Source organism: Malurus melanocephalus, unplaced genomic scaffold (genome assembly GCF_030028575.1).
Source record: "Malurus melanocephalus ecotype Western Australia unplaced genomic scaffold, MMel_1.1 scaffold_43, whole genome shotgun sequence".
Lineage (NCBI taxonomy): Eukaryota > Metazoa > Chordata > Aves > Passeriformes > Maluridae > Malurus > Malurus melanocephalus.
Window position 1 is genome coordinate 771,376 of NW_026623275.1, and position 13,750 is coordinate 785,125.

At 41.6% G+C, this 13,750-nt stretch overlaps 1 protein-coding gene across 1 annotated transcript in view; it reads right to left on the bottom strand.

Annotated features, from left to right (window-relative positions):
• Window positions 1–13,750, bottom strand: part of PLAGL1 (PLAG1 like zinc finger 1) — a 28,502-nt gene that overhangs the window by 3,144 nt on the left and 11,608 nt on the right. Inside the window, exons 2-6 of the mRNA XM_057364834.1 lie at window positions 9,349–9,504; window positions 8,161–8,273; window positions 5,749–5,898; window positions 2,222–2,341; window positions 241–728 (exon numbers count right to left, since the gene is read on the bottom strand). Coding sequence (XP_057220817.1) covers window positions 241–728; window positions 2,222–2,341; window positions 5,749–5,898; window positions 8,161–8,273; window positions 9,349–9,504 — 1,027 coding nt within the window. The remainder of the gene's footprint in view (window positions 1–240; window positions 729–2,221; window positions 2,342–5,748; window positions 5,899–8,160; window positions 8,274–9,348; window positions 9,505–13,750) is intronic.

Here is a 13,750-nt window from a genome sequence, read left to right on the forward strand (position 1 = left end):
AATTTTTGTGGGGGAGGAAAGTGTTAATCATAAAACATAGAGTAGGTTAAACTCCTCAACATCTTTTTGAGTAGGTGCCATAATTAAGGGAGTTTTCTCCAATTCTATCAAAAACAGGAATAATAAAAACTGGACCTCAGGGATTAACTATCACTAGAACACCCCAAACAAAAAAGGAAAACTATGCCTTTTTTTTTTTCCCACACACCCAGCAGAAAAGGAATGCCTTCAGAGCTGTACCTGAGCAGTTTATATTTGGAAATGAAGGCTTTTGTGCATCCGTGCTGTGAACACTTGTAGGGCCGCTCCCCCTTGTGCGCGTAAGTGTGGACCGTGAGCTTGTCAATGGAATCAAATATCTTCCCACAGAGCCGGCAGGGATAACTATCTGACTGCTTCACTTCTTTTCCCTTCAGCAGTGAAGACCGACCGTTTCTCCATTTAGGTATAAACCTTGCGAGAGAATCACAAGTGCTTCCTGAGCTGAACTTTGCAGCAGAGGAACAGGAAATGGTCCCAAAGCATTGAGTAATGCTTTTGCCTAATGACRCTCCTTTCAGTTTCCCTTTGAGTTTGCTCTTTGCTTTTACAGGTCCCAATTTATTTGGCAGTCTGAACCTCGTAGGAAGGACTCGGTCTTTATGGATGCACTGGTGAGATTCCAGCAGAGCAAAAGTTGTAAAAGTGCTTCCACAGCTGGAGCATATCCAAGGGTCTATGGGCTCTTTCTGCAATGAGAACAGACAAGTCTTTCTTATTAACCATTCTAAGGAAAGCTCATATTCTTCTCACTGATCTCCTGGTGATATTTACTTGCTCAACTGGCAGTAGATTCTCTCTAGGAGTACAAATTCAAAGAAAGAGTGTCTAAATAATGATTTACATGTTTTTGTTTAGCATTTACTGTAACAGTCCTGAGTACTTCACCTTTGTTTATCTGCGCTTAGTAAATTTCAGTCTCTACATTTGCTGCATTTATGAAATTACTCATAAAAGCAGTGGTAAATTGTACTTTATCCTTAGACTGACATAGTTTATCTGCTGTTGCAGCCACAAAAAGGGGATGGGTTTCTGCACAAAAAYGTAGTTTAGCCATACAGATTTCCTTGTGTCTTGGGGTGATTCCATGCTTTACCACACAGCAATGGCCAGTGGCTCCAGGAGAGACTTCCTCGCTTAGCTCAACATTTGGCATTAGACTTTCACTGCCTGGAAAAGGAATACCTTAGGTTTGGGAATATCAAGCCTATCCTGACTAAGAGGCTTTTTGGAAGTATTATTRGAAGTATTATTTCCATGGAAATACTCTACTGGATTCAGCTGATTTCACTTTAAATAGTGATCTTATAAAAATTCCAATGAGAGACAATTACCAAAAAAACTCCSGTCACTGATGAAATGTACTTCATTTAATGAAATTAATACATGACCACGTACTTCCTCAATTTCATCGACCTTTTAGGTAAGCTTCTCATAATCTGTCCTTCTTTTCCCTTGCTCTTGGGCTAGCTTGCTCTGGAGAGCATGATGAGGCTGTGTCCACTCCATCTTTATTTCCAGATTGAGCCCTCCTCTCTGCTGAGACTCATATCTGATGCTGTGGCTCTTTCACACTTTCCTTCTGGGGTGTACTCTCAAGGCCTCMTAAGCCTTCTTGGAGCATGGATTCCTGGTTCATTTGTATTCTGTTTCACATTTCCTTCTAGATTAAGTATTGATTTTCACAGCCATGTTTTCAACACTTAACAAACTTCTCCTATCAGTTTAAAGATTTCTGCTGTGATACAGAGGGGAAGGTATTTGAATTAGAAGAGAAGGGTTATTGAACAGGAAAGACTGAAATAATTAGTGGGTACCCTGGACAATCAGTCAGAGCAAAACAAGGAGAAATGGTGAAAAAAGTCTGAGGCTGGACAGCTTGGATATCTATAAATTAGTGCAAGTGTTAAGTCTTTCCAATACATCAAGTGGTGCCACTTACTTCTAACTACATCCAATGGCTCCATTGGATTACAAACATGGGAGAGGGAGAACCTTTTAAGAGGAATAACAACCTTTCTSTGAATAGCTGTTCAGCTAAAATTGCTCTTGGCTTTGTGTTAGCCAAGTACTCTGTGGCCTATGCTTGCATTACTAGAGTTACATAAACAGAGAAAACATGTAAATAAACCACAATTTACTATGTCTAGTAACGGCTTGAATGCAGAGTAGGGGTACTCACTGCTGCTGGAGGCAAAGGACAGACATCTGATTCTTCTTTAATGAAGACTGCAGAAGCTTCCATAAATTTGGCRTAATCGGCAGCATACCATACTTTCAATTCTGTGTGGGGTTCAATTGGCTGTGAATGGGAAAAAACAGCATGTGTTTACTTGTGTCAATTTTCCTCAGCCAAACAAAAAGAAAGATAGGAGGGGGGCAGGAGTGTGGAATGTTTTGTCCTCACTCAAATTGCATTTTTGACTCTGTTTAAATTATAGGTAACTTAGTCTCAAGATTCAAGCATTTTTTTGAGCATTACTACCCACCAGGGCTTGACATTTCTGTTTCTAAAAGCAGAACTTTGTATGCACAGTGATTGGGGGGGCTGGGGGCCAGGGCAGTAGCAGGAGGGATGCCTCTATCCTCATGACCTTTGCTCAAGGAGATGCATTTGTCTGTGATGTTCAGACATCCAGCAGCCTTTCCAGCAATATCCCATGCCCATTCCTTGATGTCTGGAAGCCCAGTGGACACAACCCTTAACTATAGGGTATAGACAAAGGGAAAATGCATCATGAATGCACAAGAGCTTGAATATGTCACACAGAGCATGGGGACAGAGCTGATCAGTGTGTGGACTGCAAGTCAAAGCCGTGCCTTTCCTTGCACTGGCTCTGATGTGCCAGATTTGCTGTGAGTGAGTTTCACTGTAACTCTGCCCTCCTTCCAYGGAAGCCTTCCCCCACAGGACTAAGGGAGCCCCTAATCTGAAGTCTCCCATCTAGTCATGCTTGCCCAAATCTCTCCTTGGACTGGACTATGACCTCGTCTGACAAATACTTTCAGTCAATAATACAGCAAATAGAAAAAGAGAGGAGTGATTACACTCACTGGCTAAAGATCTATCAGCTCTTTAAATGCAAAGGAGAAAACTAAACTTTGGGGTCATGCTTTATATGGCTCTCTGACCCTGTACACAATTTTCTTCATCTATAATAAAACCCAACATTGCTGCAACAGGGGTAGAGCCAAACTGCACTGTAGTTGTAGTTTTATTTTAACTAAATATATACTCATGCCACTGAAAAAATCAAAATAGCCTGAAAAAAGAGCAGCTGAGTCTTGCTACAGAAAATGTGACATCATAAAATCTACTTACTTTATAACATTATAGTAAACAAGCATGGTAGGGGAAAGACAACTTAGACTGTGAATGCAGACAGGTGAAGAGTAATTGTGGGTTTAATGTCGAAAACTGAATTTTTGAACTCCCAAGCACAAGCCTGCCTGCTAACTACAAACAGTATGGGTTGGGAGCACATTTTGATAACACCTGCCCTAACCAGAAATGGTCCGTCCTGATTTCTCCACTCAATTAAGGACACAAGGCAGAGCCATTAACTCAGAGGCTCATCATGCATGGTGAGACAAATGTTTGAGGATGTCTTGGGACACCTGAGACTGGTACCCACAAACAGCTGCCGCAGTGTGACACTGTCATGGCTTTCCGCCCAGCATTGCTGGAGCAGCAGCCATCTCCTTCGTGGGAAGCTGAGACTTGGTCAATGTGACTTTGGATGGAGAGCGAGCACATGAGTGTGTGAAATAGTCAAGTAATTCAAAAACTCTAATCTCGGTAAAACTGACATTAAATATTAGTATCCAAATCCACTACAAGTTGTCTTTTACGCCGTGCCACCAGCGATAATAAGAGAACTGCCACGCCCATATGAAAGTCTCCTGAGATCAAACAGCAACCAAAGAAGATTTTTATTTCCTCACAATTCTATATCTTGTAAAGCACTTATTTCTAATATTTCCAAGGATGCAGTGATTAGGTCAGCAATCAAGCTAATGGTGGTGTCAGTATACCACATACATGTCTGCTTTATTAGCTGTAGTTTCATGTCACTGAAATCCTATTTCTTTGTAAAAACAGTGGGGAAAGGAGCCAATCTTAGTTCCATCTCAACAATCTTTTTTAAAAATATCTTGAGAAAGTATCTTCCTAATCAGCCCTAAGCCAGCCTCACAGTGTGACCAGCAGGGTGTGCCTAAGTGTAGCAAAGGCTGCCGCTTCCACTGACCAGGAAAAAACCTGCAGGATGCCACAGTACCCAGCATGATCCTGGGACTTACGAGAAATAAATCCCAAGGAATGCCCTATGACACACAGCACAGCAAAGGTTCCAAGCCACATGCCTCATCCTAGGAAACTCTTTGTGTTAGTATATAGGATGCAGCTCTCCATTAATGTCAATAAGAGAGTTCTGCTGAACTCTGCAGAGAGCTGGTTCCATAGAATTTAAATCATACTGGAATTTTTAAGTTACCAGTTTATACCAACTACTTCTTGGAAAAGTTCATGCTTCCCAAATATACTATTAGTAAATCTGTCAATTTTACAAGCATAGCATATCTTTTAAATCAAATTGAAATCTCAAATGATATGAACTGCATGAGAATTTCAAACACAGCCTAAATACATCTCAGAATAACATATACTGTTTCACATTTTTCTTTTTTTTTCTTAATAATTATTTTAATATTAACCCCAAAACCAACTATACTCCATACTGTTATAAAAGACTTTAAGAGTGTTATAAAAGACTTTAAGAGTGTGAAATGTTATTCTCTCATCACCACAATATAGTACGTATTTTTCTCACCATGTAGGTGAAGAAACAAAAATGGAGGAAAAATGTAAATGCTACTATGCCACAGAAATATGTGCCAATCTTGGAAATGAAACTGAAATGCTGGATTTTAATTCATAGTAATTTCTGTTGACTAATACTCTTTTTTTCAATTTTAATGTTGCTCACAATGCCACACAAACATTATGTTCAACAGATAGATTTCCGTTTCCCAAGTGTGCAAAAGAGTAATTTCTGATTAAAACAAACTCTGCGTAATAAAGTGGCCAAAACAATAAAAACCAAGACTGTATGTTCTAGTTTCATTTTTAAATACAGAGTAGCTTATTCTCTCTCTTCAGACAAAGATGCAGTCAAAATCTCAAATATAAACAGATCATTTCAGGGCAACATTGCAGTACCTAAGTTAAGCAGTCAAGTCTTCACATTTAATAAGCACAGAAAATTGTATATAAGGATTCACTTAATGTCCTGCTCCTGAGCACAGAGTAATGTGCTCAGAAAACAGTATGTGTCTAGAAATGTAATAAAATAAAGGAATTTGTTATTTCCAGAATGAACATAACAATGCCAAATAATATCGCACCATATACCTACCTGGGATAGCAGAGAGTTCAGTTTACACACTATCATCGTGAATCATTTTTCTATTTCCCTCTGCTCAGTTTCTTCAGTACCCACAACAGCAAGTACACCAACACCTTTTCCTGGCAAACCCCATACACTGCTTGCTTTACTACAGATTAAATGATATTAAAGGTGGTATGTATGTAATGATCCAGTTGGCAGAATACAATCAATCTTTCATCTGTAAAAGAGTTAGTCTTTCAGAACCTTTGCCTATAAATTTCCTTCTGGATGACAGATGAAGCAATGTAGGTTTAACTACCTTAACTGTTGTGAAGTAGACTTCTCCACAGTGCTGATAAGCCACAAGGGTCTGCTCTTCTTGGTTCCGGGCTAGCCGGACAAACATCATCCAGTTTCCACAGTCCTCATTGGGAGTGTCCAGAAAATACTTCCCTCCATCTTTCAGTACCTGAAACAAAGAGGGAGAACAGAAGAACGAATATGATAAAACCAAGTCCTGTAGAGAGGAACATTAGTTTCCTTTAACTTGCAATCACAGCTATCAATTATCTACCTTGTCTTGGTCATATGTCCCTCAAAATCATGGTTGTTTAAAAACAGATCACTCTTAATGAATACTGAGTGCAAAAGCAAGAATACCTGCTGAGCCCCCCACTACTAAAGTAACTGCAGGCCTTTGTATGCATTCCCAGTTTATATTTCATCATTTTTATGTTATATAAAGATAATATTATAAGAACTAAGTGTAAGCAGGTAGAAAGATAAGCTTTATGCCTTAATCTACTTCCTGAGCACCTGATAATCTCAAGCTTCAGTGCTGCTACACTTTCCATGGAACAATTGTATAACTTGTGTTAATAAGTCCAGAGAGGTAACATACAACATAATTGCATTTTAACAGTCTTCTCTTTTTCCCCTTAACAATGCAAAAGTCAATACAAATGAACAATTGTGCCAGAAAAATCTCTTTCTTTTTTCTTTACTTCATTCTTCTCATAATGCCTTCCAAGAGAATGCTCCTGTGAGGCAAAAGCTACCGACCTCAAACTAGACAGCTGCTTTTCTGCAAGTGTCTCAAACAGGGACAAAGATGTGCATCTGTGCACAACAGATGTCAGCACAGCATGTATTTGTTCTACTAACCATGTAACTGAGAAAGTAACTGAAAAAAAAAAAAAAAAAAGTTTGCATTTTCATTGCTTCTGGGAACTATTTTATCTAACTTCATCACGTTTCCGATGAAAGCACCTGCCTGTTGGACAAGTTTGGTCACATACTTATGCTAGGGAGAAGTCAAGGCAGCTACTGCTGTCATGTAGGAAATCTGGGACTCTAATCTCCTTTTCTGAAGRAACAGTCCATTCATCTTCATCAGCCAGAGCTGTGCTTATCACTGTATACTTTTAAGCAAACGGTGCTGACTGATAGAGGATAGGGTGTGGTTTACAATGGCTTGGTGAAGAGGAAGGAACTGGGTGCTTAGCTCATCCATCCATTGTTAGAGAAGTACATTTTCTGCATTTGTAATAGTGGCTAATAAAAAGACTGATTTAGTTCTCTATTTAGTTATAGAGAAAAACAAATCCTTTCTGGTGTCCACATGCCATGAAAATCCCATCGAGGGACTGCGTTATTTTCCTAGTAGATGATTCCCATGACTTTCATGTGCAAATGAAGTTTGCAGCAACTATTGAAGCTGTTACTTTTGCTCTCAAACAGAAGTTCAGAAGTATTTCCTCACAAAGCACAATGTTTTCCAGTCCCAAGCTTCTGGAGAAAGCTCAAATGAAGACACAGAGTGTCACTGGACAGCTGCTGCTGGTGTCTCTCTATTAGGGGATGAGAGGGCTTGATGTGAAATGCAAACTCTGGAAGATCCGTGTCCTGTTGGGAAATGCTGACAGAGGCTGAGACCATGGAMTCGCTGYATGACACAGAGCTGTGCTCAGCCAYSACCCCGCCAGCAAAATGCCAAGACTGAGTCCAGAGGATTGCAATCAGCTATCACTCCCAAGGAATTCCTGTGRGAAAGGATGCATGCAGATTTATCTAAGCTGGGCTAGCCCTGAGAGGCCACGRTTTTTGCTGGGTAAAGTACCAATAATAGTGTCATGGTCCTGGTGAGACAATCAGTACCTACGTGATCAGCAACAGAAGATACAGGCCCTAAATAAGAATTTGATTAGATAAACTGAGCTAGTGGCAGTGTGTGTCAAAGTCTAATTAGTAACAATAACAAWTAGTATTAATTAAGAAGTGTTTCCCTGTTCCAGCACTCTTTCTCCCTACTAAGCTGGTGCCTTAGTGCATATTTCTGTCACTCTTGCTAACTCGGAGCACAAACTCAAACCTCTCAGTGGTATGGTGTAAAACACAAATTCTTTTGTGTTATCTGGGAAGAAAGTTCAGTAGCCATGCTCTGTGAAAAGTTTATCAAGAGCTATTAGACTGGTAGGCCTCAGCCCCTGGAAATGGTAAAACTAAAAAGCAGGAAAAMAAACTTCTGGAAAACACAATATACAGGAACATTTTTATATTTCAGGTTATGCTACTGCCTAACAGTACTGCCTAATAATGTGATTTACATTCATGTTTACAGATCAAAAGTACAATTAATGAACTAGATCAGATGGCAAATTGACTGATTAAAATACCTATATGAACTGCTAAAGACACATACACACTTCACAGAAAGTCAGTGGGTTCTTACCTGCAGGACTAGTCTGCTCTCATCATAGCAGGTCAGTTTTGTAGACAGTTGACCAACATAAGGACCAAATTGTGTTCTCTTCTGTATTACTTTCTTTGCAAATACACCAAGGACTGTGAACAAAACAAAGACGAGTCTAACATTAGTATAGACATCACAAACCATTTCTTGTATGCTTAGAGTTGTGAAAATGGACATAAACAAAATAGAACACATGGATTCTTTTTCTAGACAAGTAAGCCCTGTAAATAATTCTAAGGTGAAGAAACAAAAAAGGATCTAAATAGGTACTGATTTTTTTTGGTGGGARCTACACCACAAGTGCTGTTAATGACAACTACACAAAAGTGCTGAAAATCCATGACAAGSATATTAAGTATGCAATGCAAACGTGTTGATACTCCTCCATCTACAAACTGATGTTATCATAGTCCTCTGCTTTTTGGCATAATCTAGGAGGTTGTTCTCTCCCAATATGAGTGGAGAGAATCYATAAAGACAGAGTATTAGCCTTCTTAATCATTCCAGTTATTCTGCTGCCACATCAATGGAGTGAGAGTGTAGGCATGTTGTCATTCTCTTTCTGAAAAGAAATCTAGGCAGGACTAATTTTACACAGGTAGCTGTGGAAAATTTGCACACTGAGGACATCATTCCCTTGTTCACATTTGGGCATTCAAATGGCCTTGATTTCAGAAGGAAATAACAGTCTTTCTATAATATGAACTGAAAATGCTGCAAAAGGTAAATTACCCCACTGTGATATTCTGAGGTTGCAGGGGGTGGATAAGGGATGTCATTTACCATTTTGTTTCTGACCTTTCATTGAATACTCTTTCCTGTTTTGCATGCTTGGGAAAAAGAGAAAAAAAAAGTAGTGGTGCATGGCTGTTATTATTAGATACAAATTGAACATTCATTAAGCTCGGATTGACTGAACAGAGCTAACTGGTTGSTCACAGCTAAATGTCACACCAGCTCTGGCTAATGTCCTGCCATCAGTGTGCGTCTGTTACTAGAAATCAGTCACAAAAAACAGTGGCTGACTGTGAGCTTTAGCTGTGCTCATCTGAAAGCAGTCTTCATAATGCTAAYGCCCAATGATTATGCCTTGAGTTACTCATGAAAACAAGCCAGTGGTTTTGTCTCCTCTTTCTCAAATACAGGACAAAGAGCTAAAATACTTACTCTGCTGGTTTCCAGCTCGCAGCTCCAACACTCGCAAAGTGAGGTAGTGAGGTAGGGTGAGACGGGCTCGGCTGGGGATGACCCTATCTTTAGCCCTGATGAGTGGTCCGTGGAGTTTGCATTCTCCTATAAGGCTTTTACCACAATCCTCACACCCTACAAATCCAGAAAAGGGAAACTGTTACTAAAAATGACATACTGCTTTCCAATTTAGTCTCTTCTAATTTTGTCATCTTGAGAAGACGTCTGGAATTGCAAATGCTTTTCCTCACATCAGTGTCCTTCATTGGGTAGTGAAAAGATTATCTCCAAGTCAAAACTTATCTAGGAAGTTTGAAGCAACACCCCCAGTTTGTGCATTCTCTCCTGTGGAGGTCCTGACCTCCAAAGATTTACACACGTGCTCATTTGGGAGTGTCACAAACTGTGCCTTCCAAGACTAGGATGGCARCAAAACTGCACCTCTGCATACCCAGCGATAAAGCAAGGTCCATATATTTATACAGAAATGTGGACAAAGTTGTTAGCAAGAACCAAGGTAAGGTTGGTCCCTTCCAACCTTACCCAATCTGTGATTATGAAATTCTGAAATTTGCAGATCCAAGGAATCCAAGAAAGACTTTGTGTCTGCTGCACAGACCAGTCTCAGCAGAAGACAAGACCCTCAGAGTACCATGAGAAATGAGCATRATAGGTCTTACAGTCACAGCTCAGGTGACAATCATGCAAGGGCAGCCTCCTCATAGGCCCTGCTGCCTGTGGAACCAAGGAAAAGGGGCACACGGCATCTCCCAGCTGTTGGTTCCCAGTAAGGACATCTGCAGGCTGAACACATGGACTGTCCAGAGAACTCATTAAAGACAAATACATGTCTGCAAACTGACTTTCCCCCAGCACAGTGAGATATTTTTGGTTCAGTGCAGCTCAAACTGGTTGCCAGGGAAACTCATACAGGGCAGTGACAAAACTGAGCAATGAGACTTTCCAGCAGAAGGTCATCTCAGCACTAGTGTCACACAGGGCAATGGGAAAAAGAGGACTTCTTGCACAAAACCTTTTTATAGACAGTAGAAACTAAACCAGTGAGCCAATAATGCTTTACGAMTGAGTTAAAAGGAAAAGCTGATATTGGTCATCCATGACTACCTCGTTTTGTTTTCCTTCTGAAAACTCTACTGAGCAAGTCTATTCAGTAAGTGACAATACAGAGCAAAGGAGGGGAGCCAGAACAGCCAAGAGTCCAAGAGAGCAACAGGACACTGAGGCAGAGACTGGGGCAGGAGAGGTGAGGCTTCACCACAGACAGGGGCTCATACCAAGGATCATAAAGGGCTCAGGAGACCCCACCTGGGGAGGCATCAGAGATGGTGGCTGGAAAAGGACAGCAGCACCGTAAATGTCATATTCAGGGTACCTCAAAAAGGTTTCTTTCCTTTGTAACGAAAAGGAAATTTGTAAACACAAGCAGGTACTTGACTAAATCACATACCTTGAGAGTCCAAAATCTCCCCAGATATGCCTAAGCTACTCCTACCGAGTYCCTTGGTTTCTCCATCAACCCTAACTAAGGAAATAGACTTGTGCATTGGTCAGGCTACAGGCACTACAATAGTCAGTTTTTTGAATAATTTGTGGACCATGTAATTTATATTTTGCCATGGCTTCCAGGCTGTACCTGCACTGTGAATAGCCGGAAAACATACCTTCTTTTTGCTAGTGCTACAGATAAAGAACATGCCCTTCTACAGCCATCACTTAAAAGACACAAAACCCACAACAATATAGCTACCAGGCAGATTTTTCTTGTCATACACTTGTTTATGTACCCAAAAGTCTTTTACAGCTACGCTGCAAGAAAACGTAAATATTTCCTTGGTGATTTAACCTATTTGGCTTTTAAATAAATTCACCCTTCTACAGGCAACAAAATTATGAGGGCTTCCTGAGCTTGCTTAGAATAATAGTGACTTTGTCTCAAGTCAAACAGCTCCCACTTGGAGAGTCATTGTATGCAAACGGCCGAAATGCATTACCAAAAGCAAAATGGAGACAAAGAACCGCTGTTGGAGGAAGGATGTGTCTAATCGTAAAGTACACGACCTTATCAATCCATGCCATACCTCTGTGATTCATCACTAGCAAGCTCCTGAGCAAACCTTCCAGCCACCCTGGGCAGTGCCCACCTCCCAGGCGCCAGGGTGGGCAGCTCACAGAAGGCTGGAAAGGGAAAGCAGGGAAAAAGGGTACCCGTCAAATCAGCCTCCAAATTCCGCAGTAGCGCTCCAACCTTCCTTGGTCCTCTGGATCCAAGACCTAAGGTCCAAAATGATTCACATAAGAGTGCTGGGGAGGGTCTCCTCTAAAATCAGGGACTGCTTTGTATCCAACCACGTGTTGAGCAGGTGCCTCTGAGCTGAGCACACCCACAGACAGCTCCCCAGGCAGCACAGCTCAGCAGTATCACAGAGCCATCAGCCAGCCTTGAACAAAATTACCTGCAGAGCWGAAGTGCATTTAAGTGCCCAGCTAGCATGTCTTGGGATTCTGACCTGGCATRGCTGCCCARCACCTGGAAATAYGAGATTARCTCAGCTGATTAGAGCATARTGCTAAAACCAGCAAGATTTGGGTTCAGTCTCCGTATACTTGAAGAGTTTGGTTCAATCACCCTTGTGGGTCCCTTCCAACTCAGAATGTTCTGCGATTCTGTGAAATATCCAGAGCTATCCAACACCTGCTCTAAGATTTTCTATGTTTCATTATATGGGTCATGAAGATAACTAAAATGACCTAAGTTATTTAATAAAAGGCACACTGGAATTACACTGACTACACAGTGTTTCTGACCCCACACCAATTTGTAAGTATCCTGACTGCAAATTTATTCCATTCTAAAAATTGTTAGGTGTACCAGAACAACAGTACTGGAGCACTGCAAGTAGAATAACTGTAGGGGAAACAGGGTTCTTTGTAATTTTTCTCCCCTAAAATTACAGTGCAGAACAGTCAAGTTCACATTTTTTCTCAGAGATAATTACAGGTCAAGTCATGATCCTTTGTATATCAATGCTAAATTACAGATCCCTTTGGCAAAGGAATGTACATAGCGCTGCAGCACAGTTTGCAAAGCTCACACAGATTTTAACTTAGCTAATTAAGTAAAATGTATTTTTTCAACAACAKCCTCAGAACACACTATAACCTGTTCTGAAACAGGGTGCATCCAGCTATGGAAACAACACACATTTTGTCATATTAGCACTAGAAATGAAATACACTTGGTTAGAAAAATTACTTTATGCAAAGATTTCTTCTTCTTTTTGTTAGGCACCTCAGTATCTCGATGCTTTTTCAGTTTCTGTACTCCCTAAAATTGTATTTACACAAACAAAATTAATGGATTCGAGGTCATGTGCAAGCATGCAAGAAAAAGTAAAACTGCCACCATTCCTCTACTTTGCTGTGATTTAGATGAGTACGCAACAAAAAGAAATAAATGAGATTTACAGGAGTTACAAGCTGTTAAAAAACAGATCGTGCCATTTACTACATCTTTTGAAAAACAATACTATATTGTCCCCTAGAGGGTACTTTTTCATTCTTCCCCTGTCTTTGCCATGATTCTGAAAAAAAATCCAAGTAATCTCTCTCTAGATAAAACTGCACAATCTAATAGATCTTGTAGCTGTTAAGATTTTTATCTTGCTGGAGTTCACTGCAGCAGTGGGGAGGCAGGTGTACAGACRAGCCCAGCCCTGGTGCAGGTGCAGGCTCTGAGCAGGTTGCGGACGTGCAGCCACCACCTCAATCGCAAGGACGAGGTGTTCACCCCCTGCCAGCCACTGCTGGAGGGGTTAAGAGAGGGGTACATCTCCCCTACAGCCCCAGCTGGTACCCCTGCACCTGAATGCCCTGCTCCCACTTCTCCCAGATACTGGAGGCAYGGTTGGCAGCAGCCATGAGTTTCCCTTGCCCTTTGGGTCATCAGAAAATTGAGCCACGCTGCCTGCAGGATGCTCTCCCACCGCAGGAGCTGACCCGGCACCGGCAGCTGCGTTCCCAGGCAGGAGAATAGGCTGTGAGTGTGGCTCACCTGTACTGTCCCCAWCATGCTGGCACTTCCCCCCAGTCCGGGTCTAGGTGACAGCTCTCCTTTGCAGCAGCCTCAGCTGCCAGCCTGCCTCGTCCTTCAGACAGCTCTGGGGCCAGCCACACTGCGCTGGGACAAGCTCCCGCGGCCAACAGTGGCCAAGCTGGCACGGCAGCTTGGGCAAGCTGGACTTGAGCACAGTCAACAAMCTGGTTTCCAAAACAGCAGCACGGCCAGAGCGCTGTGCCACCCCCACAGGCACAAGCCCGGCCTCGGGGAGAGCTCATTAGCACGGGCAAGGAGCCACGGGCT